This window comes from Oratosquilla oratoria, chromosome 22, assembly GCF_046742065.1.
Source record: "Oratosquilla oratoria isolate Oo_2021 chromosome 22, ASM4674206v1, whole genome shotgun sequence".
Lineage (NCBI taxonomy): Eukaryota > Metazoa > Arthropoda > Malacostraca > Stomatopoda > Squillidae > Oratosquilla > Oratosquilla oratoria.
Window position 1 is genome coordinate 58,091,580 of NC_134798.1, and position 20,000 is coordinate 58,111,579.

At 39.6% G+C, this 20,000-nt stretch overlaps 1 protein-coding gene across 1 annotated transcript in view; it reads left to right on the forward strand.

Annotated features, from left to right (window-relative positions):
• The window catches only part of LOC143037394 (uncharacterized), a 59,988-nt gene that overhangs the window by 22,510 nt on the left and 17,478 nt on the right, over nt 1-20,000 (forward strand). Inside the window, exon 2 of the mRNA XM_076205532.1 lies at nt 685-819. Coding sequence (XP_076061647.1) covers nt 685-819 — 135 coding nt within the window. The remainder of the gene's footprint in view (nt 1-684; nt 820-20,000) is intronic.

Here is a 20,000-nt window from a genome sequence, read left to right on the forward strand (position 1 = left end):
AAAAAAAAAAAAAAAAAAATGAAGAGGGCCTCAATACAAGTCTTTAAGACCTTAAAAGGTACTGATAGCATCAAAGTTGAGGATATTTTCACACTAAATACAAACAGGACAGTAATTAATGACGTGAAATTGTCAGGACGTAGAAAACAGTTTTACTATCCATACTGTCACTGAATAGAAAAAGAAAATCTGCAGACGCAACTGAATGTAATACAGATCGAAATGATTAAGTTCATTTAGAAAATTATTGCATGCGCGCACATACACACCCGTGCACACACGCGCACACACGTGGATGTACACACACACACACACACACACACACATGTGTATATATACATATATATATATATATATATATATATATATATACTATATATGCGTGTGTGTGTGTGTGTGTGTGTGTGTGTGTGTGTGTGTGTGTGTGCGTGTGTGTGTGTGTGAGCGTTTGTATATATATATATATATATATATATATGTTGTCCTTTGTTGTCTCTCAGCGCCGCAGCTTCCACTGCCGCAGCTTTGTATTACCGCAAAGTAACGCTTCGTTGTCTCTCCGCCGCAGGTTCCATTGCCGCAGTTTTGTATTACCGCAACTAACGTTTCCTTGTCCCTCCGCCGCAGGTTCCACTTCCGCAGCTTTGTATTACCGCAAGTAATCCTTTGTTGTTCCTCCCACAGCGCCGCAACCGGACGACCTTCACAGCGCAGCAGTTGAGCGAATTGGAGGCCCTTTTCCAAAGGACACACTACCCGGACGTCTTCCTTCGGGAGGAGGTCGCCTGCAGGATCAACCTGTCCGAGGCAAGGGTGCAGGTACGTCCTCAGCATCAGATTTGGCTTCCCATGTCGCTTCCAGTAACCTAACGCGATGTTTCTAATCCCTTTCGTAACAAATATACATACATACATGCTAATAAGAACACGGGCACGTGTGTTCACTTTTGCAAAGTAGACCACTTGGAAAAAGAAACTAACGAAGTAGAGCGCTTTCGTATATTATACCTTCAGTGCAAAAAGTCGTTAGTTTGTTTTACCAAGTGGTTTACTTTGCATACATACATACATATACCAAAGGCTTTTTTCACCCTTATAAGGGAGGTAGCCAAGAAATTAAGGCATAAAATCCACTCCCACCCATTCCATCCCTATCACACTCCACTCCCCTCCACCCTCTTCCCTCAATCTTATCTTGACACCTCCTGGATGACGGGTCATCCCTGCATCTCGCCCACGGCCCTGGGTCAGAAGCAGTGTCGCAAGACACAGCATATCCACAGCAAGGCCGCTTCATTAAATCGGCGACCCCCAGATGAATTTTTGGTCACCTGAGAGGCGGACCTCGGCGTGGTTCCAATTTTAATTGAAAGGAATCTTGTAGTTTAAAAATGAGACGCCATCTATGGCAGTTATCTAGTCCTTAACTGCATGCAATCAAACCTACACGGCGTTTGTAATTTATCAATATCTTTTAACCGTATAGATAATATTTACATTGTATATCGTATTGATAAAGTATATAGAGAACATGAAAAATGTCATACAAAATGTCAAACAAATAATGACATACAAGAAAGGTGTGTTTCTTTTCTATTCATTGTGTAAAACATCTATTTTTCTCACTCTTCTTTCTTTTCCTCGTGATAGATAGATAGATATACCAAGGGCTTTTCCCCATTGCAAGGAAGGTAGCCAAGGCAAAATATATCCTCATTGATGACGGGTCATCCCTGTATGCCGCCCACTGCCCTGGGTCAGAAGCAATGTAGTAAGACAGAGCACATCCACAGCAAGGCCGCTTCACTTAATCGGCGACCTCCCCTCTCCGTCTCCGCATGCAAAAAAAAAAAAGAGAGAGAAAGAGAGAGAGAGAGAGAGAGAGAGAGAGAGAGAGAGAGAGAGAGAGAGAGAGAGAGAGAGAGAGAGAGAGAGAGAGAGAGAGAGGAAGAGAGAGAGCAGACGAGGAGAAATCCCTTCGGGCTTTATCAAAATATCATTCACACATAACCACTTGCTACCCCCCATCCCCTATCCTCTCCTATCCTTGAATCACAGCATCATCCATACACAGCCATTCTCCACTCACCCCTATCTCGTTTCCCTCTCCCTTCCCTGCTCAACAGACAATCCCCTCCTGATCAACACCAATAAAATTTAACCCAAGTAAATACAAGGTTATGTGAATAACAATGGATACGATTACAAGTTATTTGGAAAATCGTTAACAACAGTGGATAGTGAAAAGGATCTCGGCATAATTATCAGTAATGATCTCAAATCATGTAAGCAGTGTATTCCCGCCCCCAGAGAAAGCAAATGAGATTCTAGGACTGATTGCGTGATCTTTTGATCTCAAAAGTCCATCTGTTATTAACAAGCTATATAAATCGTTAGTTCGGCCACATTTGGAATATACTGTTTCCATGTGGTCATCGAATCTCATTAAAGACACTGATAGAATGGAAAAAGTACAACGGCGAGTCACAAAACTGATTCCAAATATTAGAAATAAATCATACGAAAAGCGACTAAAACATATTAATCTCTTTTCCTTGACAAAGCATAGACTCAGGGGAGATTTGATGCAGGTCTTTAAGATTCTAAAGGGAATTGACAACATCAAAAGTGACGAAATTTTCACGCTGAATAATAATCAGACAAGAAATAATGGTCTCAAACTGTCAGAAAGTAGATTTGATTTGGAAGTGGGTAGAAACTGCTTCGTCAACCGTGTAGTTAATGAATGTAATAAACTTCCTCTAGAGGCGCGCAATATAGTACAGCTAACTTTTTGCAATATTCATTTAGATTAACACCTAAGCAATATCCTGTAAAATCTGACATTTATTTGATTTGATTTTAATCATTTATTTATTATTATTCATTATTATTTATGTTTTATTACTATCTATCTATTCATTATTACTATAATTATTATCATTTATCTGTTTACTTATTGTTACATATTCTTTATCTGTTATTTATTATCTATCATTTTAACTTTTTCTCATACGACCTAGTTATGGACCAAAAGGTCTCCTGTAGGAATGATTTTCCTTTGTATACCCATTATATATATATACATATATATATATATATATATATATATGTATATATACATATATATATATATATATATATATTTATATTTATATATATATAAATTTATATATATGTAAATCTATATATATATATATATACTGTATATATATATATGTATATATATATATAATGTATATATATATATATATATATACAGTACACGTATATTTATAATCAAATTGCAAAGATTGCTGATGAAATTAGATATTGCATTGATGATTTTCTTCGTTCAAATATAAAAGAAAAATTTCCGGCGCCAACCAATATGATTAAAAGCCTTTATGGTCCGTCTCCGGGACGAGATTCAACTCTTTGTCCTCAACGCCGGCGGCCCCGAGTGCCGCGGCGGCCGGCGCCGGCCCCGGCGGCTCCGCGGAAAGCGATCGATCACCGGAGCGCGGGGCGACAGATGCCGAAGCGATGTCAGCGTCGCGGCGGGACGATGAGAGGGGAAGTTTCGGCGCCAACAGAGGCGGGAGATGATCCACGGGATTTCCTTAACCCTTTGATCTGATCTCCTCATGAACGTGAGGCCCCATACGGGCGAATATAATCGTTGGGCGCCAATCGGAATAAAAAAAACACACCACAACATAACAACCAGTGATTCTCTTCAACTGATGCTTTCCCAGATTGAACCAAAGCTGGTAAGGAGTGATCGAGGCTCCATTTAGGCTGTAGAAAGAGTGTATTGGGTGGCTAATTAAACGAAATCGAAATAAATATATAAATTGCTAAGCACAGGCAAATTAACGTGCGTACGCTCTCAGGACGTAATCGAAACTGCCCGCTTGAGGAACGCCAAGCCAATTTAAGCGGGAACTCTCCAATGACCGAGCATATATACGGTTCTTATTCCCATACATATTTATAAAATACAAATAATACATCCAATAACAAATATACAATGTTTCAAGTACACCACTACGAGAGAACCTACAGGACCGCAGTAGGGCGACTTTCTATGTGAGCTTTGGCGCCAATTTACCTCGGAGGCCTAAAGGGTCCCGATTGGCGCCGAAGACGACGGGAGATGCCAGTGGCCAAGGAGGAGGTTTCCGGGCTGGGCACACAGCCATGTTCTCGCCGGTTTGGAGTACAACGAGGCTATGAAAAAATTTCCTGGGGTTTTATATATATATATATGCGAACATATGTATATATATATATATATATATATATATATATATATAAATGTATATATATATATATATATATATGAACATATACATATATGTATATATATATATATATATATATATATATATATGCATGCATATATATGAATGTATATATAAAATATATATGCATAAATATATATATATATATATATATGTATATATAAATATATATATATATGCATATATATACATATATATACATATATATGCATACATATATATGAATATATATATACATATATATATATATATATATATATGCATACATATATATGAATATATATATATATAAAATATATATATGCATATAATTATATATATATATATATATATATGCAGTATATACATACATATATATGTATGTATACACACACACACACACATATATATATATATACATTGTATATATATAATATATATACATATATACATATATATATATATGTATATATATACATATGTATATACATATATATATATTATACATGTATATATATATATATGTATATATGTATATACATATATATATATTTTTAAGTGCATTTATACATATCTGTGTTTGTGTGTGTGTGTGTCGATTTGAACAAAGTTCACAAAGTATTTTACGAGACAGATGTCTATTCCTATTGCATTATGGAGACGAGTGATTTTTTTTTTCTAAGTTAATGTCGATGTGGTGGGTTGGTTTCGCTCTTACCTCGTACTGTGAGACCCCGGGTTCGAATCCTCGGCTAACAGTGCCTGCTACTTGTATAGGCACTGCAGAGACTTATGTCAAATGTAACTGTTTTAGTTGCAGCAAAACGACTCCTGGCGTAATATCCTTCTTTTCCCTCCCTCACTCCACAATAGTCCCCCAAATGCCAGAGTGTAGAGAAAAAAATAATATATATTACGGTCAGGATCCGTCATCAGGTTTCCCTCCTGTATCATCGGATCCCGGTACACCAGCAGGAAGCATTTGACCATCTAAGCTCCGCCCCCCCTTGTTAAGCCCCGCCCATGGCTCCGCCTCTGACTCCGCCCCCTTGACTCCTCCTCTTATAGAAGGTTCTGGGAAACCGGTCGTCCTACTTAGTGACCGAACGGTGGACCTTTCCCACCAACTAATTCCTCTTCTTTCACTGATTTGTTTGTCTTAGATGTAAATAAGGTTTCTCGTTTATCAAGGTCATTCTTAATGTTCCCGTTCTGTCCTTGGAAAAAAAAAAAAGGGACAAGATGGCTTTGGCGTTTTTGTCTGTTGGTGTCACAAGTAAAGTGATATTCTGTAGTTGATAGTCTCGATTTTTTTTTTATCATTATTATTGTAATCTTTAGTTATTTTATAATCATTTCTGTGATTCTTATCATTTTTGGGTTTGTTTTCAAGACGAATCCATTCCGTTATAAAACCTTCAGCCTCTTTCAGTTGTGACGTCATTTCGTTTCTTGAAACGTTTGGTCTTTTTTTATTTGTCAGTATTATACACACACACACACACACACACACACACACACACACACACACACACACACACACACACACACACACACACACACACGACTGGATGACGCAGTGGTTAGAGTTCGCGGCCACCACTACGGCGGTCCGGGTTCGAATCCCGCCCAGGGCTGAAATAATTTCAGTATCGCTGCGCTGCGAGTTGTGTGTGTGTGTGCGTGTAAGGTCACAGCATTACCCATAGATCGGTCTTGTATGCTCACTGAGCTCTCTTCCGGGAGGGAAATAGCTGTCGATCACGAGTCCAACACGTGGTCCAAGACCATGGTGAATCACACAAATGTATCTATGGGTGTTTTCCTCTTGTTATCCACTCTGGCTGCATCGACTGTCAATCCTGGAGTCTCAGCAGAAGGAAACTCTCCCTCCATCGTCTTGCTCCTCCTTCGTCTCCTAATTTGTGATGACGGAAACTTTGAGCTTCCTCTGTCCGCACCGGGTCAGACCTGTCTCTCATGAAGGCGAGTACATTATCCTCCTCAGTCCCACTCCTTAAAAAAAAAACACAAAAAAAAAACACATTATATTAGCTTTTTGGGTGTTGTTGGTGGAGAATACATACATACATATATATATATATATATATATATATATATATATATATATATATATATATATATATATATATATATATAATTCATATATATAATATGTATATATATATACATATATATATATATATATATATATATTTTTCTCTCTTTTAAGGGAAAGGCTATTATGATAATTAGTGAGAAAAAATCTTTTTGGGGGCGGTTCTACAACTGACGTTGTAACTTATAATATCCTAAAGTATTTTCCCACTTGTCTTCTAGGCTTCATTTATTTGAATTTTTCAAAGAAACGAGTCTACTTTTCCATCTTCCCTGTTGTTTAGTATGATACACGATTTCTTTTTTCTTTTCTCGTTCTTTCTAGTTCTAGAACTAGAAAAAGTCTAGAACTTTCCTAATTCTGGGTCTACAGAAATGTTACAAATATCCTTTATTAACTAAGATTCCCTTGGAACAGAAACCAGTTTTATCTGGTCTTTCTAGATTCTTCTAAACCAGTTTAATCTAGTCTTTTCTAGATTCCTCTAAGACAGGCTCTTATGACGCTCGTTTTTTGTTTAGTCGAGGTTACACGCTAGTAATATACAGAGCTGGGCGCGTTCCTCTGTGCGTTCCTCTGTGCGTTCCTAGATGCGTTACTGTGTATTCCGCTTTAGTTTGGCCGCGGTTAGCGTTACCAAACTACTAAAGCTTAAGAGACAGGTTCATACCGAAATAAAAGTCCGGTAGGCCACATATACTATACAAAAGTAAAATTTCGTAGGCCACATCCAAAAGGTAGGCCACATAATATACCGGCACCTATATTGCTTTAATAGTTTGGGAGCGCTAACCGCGGCCAAACTGAAGCGGAACGCACTCAGGAACGCGCCCAGCTTTGGTAATGTAGTGGCCGGACTGTCTTGTGTTGTAACTAGCATGTATAAACAAGGCAATGTATTCCCATACACAGTCCGCAGATAAGTCTAAAAAAAGAATTCTCCTCTAGTTCTTTAATTGAAACACGAATTCTATATTCCGCGTTATCGTGGGTAAGTCATCCAAATGTCTATAGTAGCGTTTCTCAACCTTTTTACCCTTGCGTAACCTTTGAAATAAATTGCATGTCTCAAGGAACCCCTGCAAAAAAAAAACAAAAAAAAAAACATATACCATATCTTTCTCATTTCATTTTCATCGTAATAATAGGTTAGACAGGATGATGTCTATATTACATTATTACAATAACCAAGAATATGTCGCGCGTGTTTAATTATATTACGTATATGAAATTAAATAAAAAATCAAAAGTGCATTAGCTTATCTCATTTGTTCTCGCGGAACCCTTAGGGACCTTTTGCGGAACCTTAGGGTTCCGGGGAACCTTAGTTGAGAAACGCTGGTCTATAGTATTATTGTGGTTTCCTGGATGGGATCTTGTAGAACTCGATTTTAAAGATCATCTGTGTAAAAGGTGAGCAACAACAGGGCTGAGTGGTGACCCCATCGCTAGACCCACTTGTCCATCTGGCCATTGGGGATTCTGTCGTTCACAGAGGTAACAGACTTTCCAGGATAATTGCTGGCCTCTTCCCTGAGAGCATCGATATATAAGTGATGATAAGAGATCAGCTCGATGATTCTTTGAAACAGTGTGTATTGTGGGAGTAAAACAATCAGTTAAGAAAGTAGAGAGAAAAAATGAAACCTGTTCTTCCCCAGGACAACATACTTTACATATATTCACTTTCCCACGTTGCTTGTTTTGTTTTTGTTTCGTGTATTTAATTTTGTTTTCGTATATATTCCTTTCACTTGTGAAATAGACTTCGGGTTCCTCTAAGGCGAGAAGAATCATCTGCTATTTGCCAGAACATAAGACTTTTAATATAACAAGATTGATACATTAAATACAAATGGGATATACGAAATGTCGACAAATACATCATAGAAACCAGCTTGAACTTCTTTTTAATATCATAAGGACCATCTAGAAATTAGAGAACATAGAAAAACTTGCAAATTGTAAAGACAGGGCCTTAATGATTTTATCTTGCCTAAGTATTCCAATACACACACACAGATACAAATACACATAACACACACATACACACACATACATACACACACACACACACACACACACACACACACACACACACACACACACACACACACACACACACACACACACACACACACACACACACACACACACACATATATATATATATATATATATATATATATATATATATATATGTGTGTGTGTGTGTGTGTGTGTGTGTGTGTTGAATGTCCCTGGGTATGCCTTTTAACACGGGAGCCATTGCTGTGTACACACTCATTCCACCTGTCCCTACACGCATGTGCACACGCCCATGTACGCGCATGAATACATCACGACCCACGCTATCACATCATCATCATCATCATCATCATCATCATCATCATCAAGTGGCGAGTCGACAGCCCCAAGTGGAGACGTGGGGCGGGAGAGAGGGAATGACCCTTCTCAGTCAAGGCCAGGAGGTGAGTTCGATTCCCAACAGGTTCGATCCTCTGACTTCTCTGTCGTCGTTGTCGGAGGGTAATCAGTGGCGCCTCACCGTCGTCTTCGGGACTGGAAACCTACGTCACCCTTTGGAGGCCTAACGGAAAGACGAGTCTCCGCGAAGTCTCAGCATCGCTTTTCGAAGTTCTTCGTCGGTCTTTCAATGACCTGATTAATCTCTTGCATCGATGCGGTTGTCTGCAGATAGCTTGGATAAATTGCCTTTCCGTCGATCACTCTCTTGATGGCTTAATTAATCAACATAATGAAGGAGGTCTTTTATTGTTTAATGAATTACTTTCATTAGTGTTCATTGATTCGTAAAGCTGATTACAGATTGTTCTTTCTCAATCTCGATCGCTCGCAAGGGGTCGCTTCCTTCCCCCCCCTCTCTCTCTCTCTCTCTCTCTCTCTCTCTCTCTCTCTCTCTCTCTCTCTCTCTCTCTCTCTCTCTCTATCATCCACCCTCCCTCTGTCTGTCGGTCTGTCTGTCTGTCTCTTCCTCTCTCTCTCTCTCTCTCTCTCTCTCTCTCTCTCTCTCTCTCTCTCTATCATCCACCCTCTCTCTGTCTGTCGGTCTGTCTCTCTCTCTCTCTCTCTCTCTCTCTCTCTCTCTCTTTCTATCATCCACCCTCTCTCTGTCTGTCTGTCTGTCTCTCTCTCTCTCTCTCTCTCTCTCTCTCTCTCTCTCTCTCTCTCTCTTTCTCTCCTCTCTCTTTATGACTCACCCTCTGTCTGTTTGTCTCTATCACTCTCTCTCTCTCTCTCTCTCTCTCTCTCTCTCTCTCTCTCTTTATCATCTACCCTCTGTCTATCTGTCTCTATCACTCTCTCTCTCCCTTTCTCTCTTTCTCTCCCTTTCTCTCTCTCTCTCTCTCTCTCTCTCTCTCTCTCTCTCTCTCTCTCTCTCTCTCTCTCTCTCTCTCTCCTGTCTCTATCATCCATCCTCTGTCTGTCGGTCTGTCTGTATCTCTTTTCTTTCCTGTTCCAGTTTTCTTCCTATTTTCCTCTTCCCTTTTCTCCTTCTCCTCCTTCTCTTTGTCTTCGTGGTCGTCGTCTTGTTTCAATTTTTCTTCCTCCCCATCCTTTTCCCCCCCTTTCTCCTCCCTCCTCTATTCCTTCCTGCTTCCAGTCCTTTCCCTATTTCCCTCCTCTCTTTCCTCCTCCTCCTCCTCGTCTTCCTGCTTCTTGCTCTCTTCCTTCCTCTCTCTTTCCTTTCTTCCCCCTTTCCTTTTTCTTCTTACTTCCAATTCTCATTCTATCTTCCTCCTCCTTTTCCTCCTCCTTTTCCTCCTCCTCTTCCTGATTCTAGTTTTCTTCTTATCTTCCTCCTCCTTTTATTCCTCCTCTTCCTGATTCTACTTCTCTTCTTATCTTCCTCCTCCTTTTCCTCCTCCTTTTATTCCTCCTCTTCCTGATTCTACTTCTCTTCTTATCTTCCTCCTCCCTTTTCCTCCTCCTCCTCCTCACCCTTCCTCTTCTCCGTTTCCCGTTTTCCCTCAGACCCTTCCTGCTTCTAGTTCTCTTCTTATCTTCTTCCTCCTTTTCCTCCTCCTCTTATTCCTCCTCTTCCTGATTCTAGTTCTCTTATCTTCCTCCTCCCTTTTCCTCTCCTCCTCCTCCTCCTCCTCCTCTTCTCCGTCTCCCGCTTTCCCTCAGACCCTTCTATTCTTATCTTCCTCCTCCTTTTCCTCCTCCTTTTATTCCTCCTCTTCCTGATTCTACTTCTCTTCTTATCTTCCTCCTCCCTTTTCCTCCTCCTCCTCCTCACCCTTCCTCTTCTCCGTCTCCCGCTTTCCCTCAGACCCTTCCCGAGGGCGGTGACGTAGGAAGAACTTCACTCAAGACTCCGGAAGGCCGCTTGGCGCGAAAAGGTGTCATAAGACGTTTCGGGTTTCACGCCCTCCGGCGGGCGCGCACACGCCCGCCGCCGGTGGGTGGACCTCCTCCTCCTCCTCCTCCTCCTCCTCTTCCTCCTCCTGTGGAACCATCAACCACAAAAGCGATCAACCGCAGCTGTCAATCACCTGGAGACAATCTTGAGTAGATGGGCCCTCACCCCCCCCACACACACACCCTCGCGCGTGTAATCCATCTCAATCAGGCTTTCTGGAGATTCGTTTTTAATCCTGTGGGAAGGGTTATGGTCGATGACGTCCATTCTCAAACCTTCTTCCTGTCTCATTTGCACTTGGCCGTTTCTTCCGACATTAATCTCTTAAAAAAATATAAGAATAATAAAAAACTAAAATAAAATAATGATAATAATAGTGATAATAATAATAGTAATAATGATAGTAATAATAATAATAATAATAATAATGATGATAATAATAATAATAATAACAATAATAATAATAATCATAATAATAATAATAATAATAATAATAATAATAATAATAATAATAATGACAATAATAAGTAATAATAATGATAACAACAATAATAATAATAATAATAATAATGATAATAATAATGATAATAATAATAACAATATTAATAATAATAAAAATAATAATGATAATAATGAAGATTAAAATAATAATAATGATAGCAATAATAATAATAATGAAATAGTAATAACAATAATAATAATAATGATAGTAATAATAAATGAAATAAAATAAGATCATATAAATAGATAGATAAATAAAATAAGATAGATTAAACTTTGATCGAGAAAGAAAACATACATTCCACTCCTACACATCAAATGTATATATAGAAAGGTGTTACAAAATACTTACTAAATATCAAGATATGACATAATTACCTGCAATATTTTTTTCTAACTTTCATGGAGGTAAATCACTGGTATACACTCATACACTTCGTGGTCTTGTTAAACACCATTCATTTATACTAATGACCCACTTTCGGAGAAGAAAAAGCGAAAGTAAAAAGATCCGTATATTTCGATCATTATCTGTGATCCTCTTCAACAAATATCCGCTGAAGAGGATCACAGATAGTGATCGAAATATACGGAACTTTTTACTTTCGCCTATTCTTCTCCGAAAGTGGGTCATTAGTATAATTTACCTATGTTCTACGACATTACTTTGTTGCCCATTACTTTAGTTGTAGTTAACACAATATGGATGGCTGTAGTGAATTTGTCAAAGTTAAAAGATTATTTTCTGTCCGAAAAGGCGATTTTACTTAGGGATTACCTCTTCCCTCTTAAATTCTTGTCGATAGTTCAAAGATTTTTAAAAATTATCCCGACTAAGCTGCCATCTCCGTTAGACCTAAACGTACAGTTGCTCCGGTTTTTTATTTATTTGTTTATTCATTTGTTTATTTATTTGCTTATTTATCTAATTTATTTCATTCTTATTCCATTTATTAATTTATCTTATTCTATGTTATTTGTTCTTATCTATTCTTTTCTTTATTTTCTATTTTTTTTTTCTTTTTTATTTGTGTATTTTTTTTTTATTTATTCATTTTTTTTTCCACAATTCTATACCACTTTCGGGAATGCATTGCTTCGGAAGTTCAGAATGGATCAGGAAGAGAGGAATCTTTAGAAAAATATAATTTCTTGTCCATTCTGAGTTTCCCTACCAAAGAATTTGCCCCCAGAAGATTCCATTCAGTTCAGGACAAGTTCCTGATCCTCCTCATTCGCAACGCTGAAGAATGAGATTAGTTAATTAGTAAATGAATTAACTAATTAATTGACTGATTCATTAAGGCGGCGATCTCCGGCCAGCCCATAACTCTAAGGCCTCTTTCACACTAGGCAACTAGTGACGGTCACTAGTTGCCTACCATTATTCTAAATTGAGCCTTTCACACTACGTCACTGCGGTTGCCCGGTTGCGCAACAGACTATGGCTGTTGCCCGCTCCGGTAACAAGTGACCGTCACTGGCAGTTGCCGTCACCGAGCGTCTCTTTTTCTTGACCAGCAAAGCCAACAGAAGAAGCACCTCCTCCGTTGATGCCATTCTTTCGACGAATGAGATGATGAGAAAGGATTCCACAACTCGGTGACAGTCACTGGTTGTTTGCAGTTGCCCGAGACTTCCACACTAGGTAACTAGTGGCCGCCACTAGTGACGGTCACTAGTTGCCTAGTTTAAAAGGGGCCTAAGCGACGACTCTTTTGAATTTTGGTCTGGTAGACGCCGAACGAGGTGATGCTTCCACGAATTGTTTCATATGTCGTTCAAATGTTCTCACGTCGGTTGATGGGATTGCGAATTGGGTCAAACCAGAGATTCGGATTGCATTTGTATTGGGTGGCTAATGAAACAAAATCGAAATTAATATATAAATTATTTAGCACTACAGCCAAAAAACGTGCATACTCTCTCAAGGCGTAATCGAAACTGACGCCCGCCTCGTTTTTGGCGCCAAAACTCAGAGACGCTAGTGGCCTTATTGGTTTCTACTTTGTATAAAAATAACATAATTCTAATAATCTAAATCATATAAAATGCGTAGTAATTATATATATAAAATGGGAAAGCATGTATTTCCCAATCTAATAATATATACACAATGTTCACAACTATACGGTGCTTACACGTATACCATAACACATTTGGTGGTCGGTACCGTTTCCTTGCATACAGTACATTGCAGGTTCCGATCCTTTTATATCCTTTGCTGGCAAAGGAACGTCCTACGCTCGGGGATTGGGGTCGAGAATCGGTCGTGACGGATTGATTTACTTATTTGGATGATGTCGCTGTAATTAGTGATTTGTTTCATAATAATGACAACAGTAAAGCGAATAAAAGTTTCGTGCAAATTTTGAAACATCAATGGATGGAGTTTAGGGGTTGGGTAAATTATTCGTATGATGTTCAGGTTGCAGTTGGTTGTCAACTTTGCCTCCTACATATATATATATATATATATATATATATATATATATAATATATATATATATATTATATATATATATATATATATATATACATACATACATACATATCCGTTATTTGTCAGATTGCATATCTGAAATTTAGAAATAATGACTACTGGCACTATGGGTCCTACGAACTTGCCCTCGGCGTAGTAAAGAAGTACCGTCTTTTGTTTTTTAGACAGAAAAATTACAGAAATGTTACAGATATCTACGAGCCATTTTTGCGATATGAAAAGATTATTTGTTATGATTAGTAAATTAGAAAATAACATGTAAAAATTTACCATGTATATAATGCGATAAAATATTTGTAATGAAATTCAAATATAAGCCATGAAGTATCAGTTTAAAGGAAAACAAGAATTATAAACTCCATAAAATCCAAGTCACGATCCGTACAATGGGTTTTTGTACGAGTTGTCTTGTATCATTTATATCAAATTCCAAAACCTATTTCTTGTTCTCATAAATTATATAGCACGCTTGTATTGCAACTTAATGAAATACTCAATTACTAAAATACAGCTTGATAGTGATAAATAAAAACACAGATTACTATACGTACAAATTGTTTTTATGTGAATTAAAACGCGTTAAGATTATGTTATTAATATTTTGATCAGTTTTTGGTCTTTTCGTGAATTTCATAAAATATTTTATTTTTGTTTTGCACGAACACACGCACATACAAACAATCACCATATTTAATGGAGACAGTAACGGCTTATAGTATTATTTAAATCTTGTCAAGCTAAGAGTCTGTGTGTGTGTGTGTGTGTGTGTGTGTGTGTGTGTGTGTGTGTGTGTGTGTGTGTGTGTGTGTGTGTGTGTGTGTGTGTGTGTGTGTGTGCGTGCTCTTTGTATCTCCATCATCATTGGACTAGATTTACTTAACCGGTATTGCAAACAAAAACAATAAAGCGTCATATCAGTTTCACCTTTGACTGTATCACGCCATTGTTTACATAACTGATAATCTACTACACCCCCTCATTATGATCACATCCTTTACATGTTTTATTATGTTTTATTTAGTCTAGTGCCAAACGAGTTTAGCCTTTTGAAGGGTAGATCCCCATAGTGTGAAAGAGAAATTCTCCCTCGGTTTTGATGACAACCGCCCAGATTCTTCCGATTCTTCGGCGGCCGGGAGTCCACTAGAATGGAAGAAGGCTGAGACGAGAGTCGCCGGTCGAGAGCCCGTAAGGCTGAAGAAAGAGGCCGGCCGGCCAACTTAGGACTATACGGGGAATCAGACAAAGTACGACCGGCCGAGAATCCACAAGACTTGAGAGAGAGGCCGACCGGCCGGCCGGCTTAGGACCATACAGGGAATCAAAGTACGACCGGCCGAGGATCCACAAGACTGAAGAGAGAGGCCGACCGACCGGCCGGTTTAGGACCATACAGGGAATCACACAAAGTACGACCGGCCGAGGATCCACAAGACTTGAGAGAGAGGCCGGCCGGCCGGTCGGCTTAGGACCATACAGGGAATCAGAGTACGACCGGCCGAGGATCCACAAGACTTGAGAGAGAGGCCGGCCGGCCGGTCAGCTTAGGACCATACCGGGAATCAGGGTACGACCGGCCGAGGATCCACAAGACTTAAGAGGCCGGCCGGCCACCCTGGGACCACACGTAGAAGTGAGGCCGGCCGGCCGAGGATCCATAGGAGTAAGTGGAGGCCGGGCATCCGGGAACGCAATCGAACTCGAGGAGAGAACCCGACGAAAGGACGGTCCTGACGGGCAGACAAAGTCTGAGTTAAGATAGACAGGCAGAATCTGACGAACGGACGGAATCCGACAAAAGTTAGTCGTGACAGACAGACGGAACCCAACGGACGTAGAGTCCGGACGGACAGACGCCGACGGAGTGGGGTTTCAGATGGATTCATGAATTCAGGCGAACGGACTGAATCTGACGGAACCCGACGGATGGAATCCGACGTACTGTAGAAGAACGAATTTATCTGTTCAAAAATTTTGCCATATCTTATGTATTTATTCTGGCTGGCACCAGATTATTTTATTCACCCGGAGGAAAAACCTTCCTCACTTACTTGAAGTTTCGTTTTCTGTAGAATTCGCGCACCAAAAGTCAATTTCTTTATTAATATTGTCACCCCACTAATACTTCCATTATGGAAATATAACATTATTAATACTGTTACACCTCATATCCTTGTGTAAATGTCTGTAAACATTAGTAGTAGTATTCTATAAAGTTTGAATTATAATAAGTAAGCAAATGTATTTATGGTGATATAAAATGTTACATATATTCTTCTTATTGTTCCACCATCAAGACAGTGGATTTATTCACCTATACTTCGCATTATATTTTCAATAACCAGTCCCGAGAGAATTGGAATATGAATAATTCCTTTCTCTCACTGACGTGTACCTTTACCATGTGTAGTAACCTTACACTACATAACTACAGCAAAGGTCCAGCAACCCAATGGAGTGACATTTTATATATTTTCATATTATGGTCTGACCCAGATTCCATTCAGCTGAGGCGAGGCCCTAACCACAAGATTTACCTTCCTTTTTGCATAAGGTTGCCAGTCACATTCAACCAATCACACGCCACCCATCACCCATCTCTATACCACTCATATCCTGTCACTGCTGAAGAATGATCTTCAATCTTTCACCAATCTCGTACAAAACCACCTAGTCTCACGTTTTCTCATCACCTCCTCAGTTGTAAAGTCTCCCCCCCACGCCTCCCCCCTCCCCCCACTCTTCTTCTTCTTCTTCTTCTTCTTCTTCTTCTTCTTCTTCTTCCTCTTTTTCCCCTCCTCTCGTTCCCTCTCTCCTCTTCCTCCTATACTTCTTCACTCTTCCCATTCCCTCCTACTTCTACTCCTCCGCCCTCTCTTCTTCTTCTTCTTCTTCTTCTTCTTCTTCTTTTTCTTCTTCTTCTTCTTCCCCTTCTCTCGTTCCCTCTCTCCTCCTCCTCCTATACTTCTTCACTCTTCCCCTTCCCTCCTACTACTCCTACTCCTCCTCCCTCTCTTCTTCTTCTTCTTTTTCTTTTTCTTCTTCTTCTTCTTCCCCTTCTCTCGTTCCCTCTCTCCTCTTCCTCCTTTACCTCCTCACTCTTCCCCTTCCCTCCTACTACTCCTCCCAAACTTTATCATCATCCCCTTTCCCTACTCTCTCTTCCTCCTCATTCTCCTCCTTCCCTTCCTCTCTTTACCTCTCTTCTCTTTTCCTCACTACTCCTTGCTCTTCACTTTCTCTCTTTTCCTGTTCCCCCTCACCCTTTCTCTCTTTCTCTTCCTCCGACTCCTTATCCCCTCTTTCCTTCCTCTCTATCTCTTTACCTTTCTTCTCTCCTTTCCTTCTCTTGTTCTCCTCCTCTTCCATCCTCTCTTTTCCCTTCTCGCTCCTCCCCTTTCTGTACAAGTCTCTTCCTTCTCGCCCTCCTTCCTCTTCTCTTCCTTCATTCCTCTCTCTTATCCTCTTCTCTCTTCCTCTTCCCTTTCCATTTCCTCTCTTTTGCTATATGTCTTCCTCCTACTTCTCCTCTTCCTCCTTCATCTCCTCCTCCTTTATCTCCTCCTCCCTTCATCTCCTCTCGCCTTCTCGTTCCCATCATCACCCTCCTCCTTCTTCTCCATTTCCTCCTCCTCCTCCTCCTCCTCCTCCTCCTCTTTTTTCCTTCTTCTTTCCTCCTCCCTTCCTCTTCTTCCTCCCCATTCTCACTCTCCTCCTTTTCTTCTTATTTCTCTTGTTCTGCCCTCCTCCTTATTCTCATTCTTCTCTTCTTCCCCTTTCTTCCCTCCTCCCTTCCTCTTCCTCCTCCCCATTCTCACTCTCTTCCATTTTTTACTTCTTTTGATTCTTCCTACTCTTTAACTCCTTCTTCTCCTACTCCTTTTCCTCCTCCTCCTCCTCCTCCTCCTCCTTCTTCTCCTCCTCTTCCTTTTCCCCCAGTCCTCCCTTCCTCTTCCTCCTCCCCATTTTCATGCTCCTCTTTTTCTTCCTACTTCTCTTCTTCCTTCCTCGTCCTCATTCTCCTCCTCCTCCTCCTCCTCCCTTCCTCTTCCTCCTCCGTCTCCTCCTACCTCTCTTCCTCCTTCCTCATCCTTATTCTCGTCCTCCTCCTCTTCCTCCTCTCCTCCGCCTCCTCCTCTCCTCCCATCCTCTTCCTCCTCCTCCTCTCCTCCCATCCTCTTCCTCCTCTCCTCTTCCCGTCCTCCTCCTCCTCCCCATTTCCATCCTCCTCTTTTTCTTCCTACTTCTCTTCCTCCTCCTCCCCATTTTCATCGTCCTCCTCCCTTCCTCTACCTCCTCTCCTCCTCCTCTTCTCTCCCTCCTCCTCCCTTCCTCTACCTCCTCTCCTCCTCCTCCTCCTCTCCCCCTCTTCCCCCTCTCCTCCTCATCTCCTACTTCCGTCCTCCTCCTCCTCCTCCTCCTCCTCTCCTCCCTTCCTCCTCCTCCTCTTCCTCCTCCTCCTCCCCTCCTCCCTCCCAAGGACCACCATCATCTCTTAATCTCGACGAGCTGAAGTGTCGCACTCAGCCGCAGGCGACGCCGCAGCCGCCAAAGGGGACAGCGGCGGCCCGCCGCGCGTGGGTGCGCGCGCGCGCGCGTACATGCTTCCATGCACGACGTGCAATCGGATGGAAGCCCACGGAGGGAATGGAGGGATGTGGAGGGACGTGGAGGGATGTGGAAAGGAAGGAGGGGGAAGGAGAAGTCGAGGAATGTGTATATTATATATGATTTTTATTTATTTATTTATCTATTTATTTTGTTTATCTATTTTTATTTTTATTATTATATTTTTATTTTATTTATTTATCTTTTTTTTGGCGTGATTTTTTTTTTTTTTTTTTTTTTTTTGCGTGATTTTTTTTTCTTTTTTTTTTGGGGGGGAAGGGGGAAGAGGTGGAGAGGTCCTGATTCATCTATGACGATCTTATGTCAATTTTGACGTTATGACGTCACTCGTAACGGGTTAAAAATGTCGTCGTTTAATGTGTGACGTCACCAAACAAAAATTCCTTTCAGAAGTTGACTCTTCTGCGGCATAAAATGATTTATTCTTAGCCAGAACAAAATGTATAAAGTATATCATCGTTTAACAGCTATTTATTGATACACTGGACTACAACAGAAGAACAAATCAAATGTAGACCTTTTGTTCCATAACAAGGCTGGGCGAGGAAAATAAATAAATTTTATCAAATATAGTAGATAAACACAAGAACGAATAGATTGGTAAATAGATTAATTAATCAATTGGGAGGTTATACTTGATATTTCGTAAGTGTTTATTTAAGTGAAATATACTTTGTAGACAACCTGACCTTTTCGAGAATTTTTTTCAATTCATCGACTTCGCGATGGGTGAGATTTTATTATTATTTTATTTTATTTTATTTTTCATTATCAACTTCGCGTCCTGTTGATTTATTTGTATCTATTTATTTATTTATGTATTTGATCAACTTCGCGTCCTGTTGATTTATTTGTATTTATTTATTTATTTATGTATTTGATCAACTTCGCGTCCTGTTGATTTAATATTATTTATTTATTTACTTATTTATCTATTTATTTATTTATTTATTTTATCAACTTTGTGTCCTGTTGATGTGAGGGTAATTGTTCTTATCTGCTTCGTATTGAGAAAATATTTCCAAATATGTTGATATCAGATTTCTTTTTTTAAAAGAGGGGTAAATACAAAGAGAGAAAGAGACAGAGAGAGAAATCAGAGGGGTAAATACAAAGAGAGAGAGAGAAGAGAGAGAGACAGACAAAGAGGAAGAGAGAGAGAGAGAGAAAGAGAGAGAGAGAGAGAGAGACGGGTTGAAGTAGTTCACGTTATGTTTTTACATTATCCATCTATGATGTTTGATATTAGTTTGATAACTGGTCGTTGTGCCCTTCCTCACTCCGTCTTTTCATCTCATAAGAATCAACGTATTCCAAATGTGAATGAACTAATGAACTACATTCTATATAATGAGAGTAATCCAGCTTTCGATCCCAGTCCAATAATCTTTATTTTCTGGTATGCAAAAATTCAATGATAACATGATTGGTAGCACTGAGAAAAGGCATGGTCCAATTGACACCAATATATATATATATATATATATACATTTATATATATATATATATATATATATATATATATATATATATATATATATATATACATTTATATATATTTAATTCCGCAAGCTAAAATTATTACATCACAGCTGT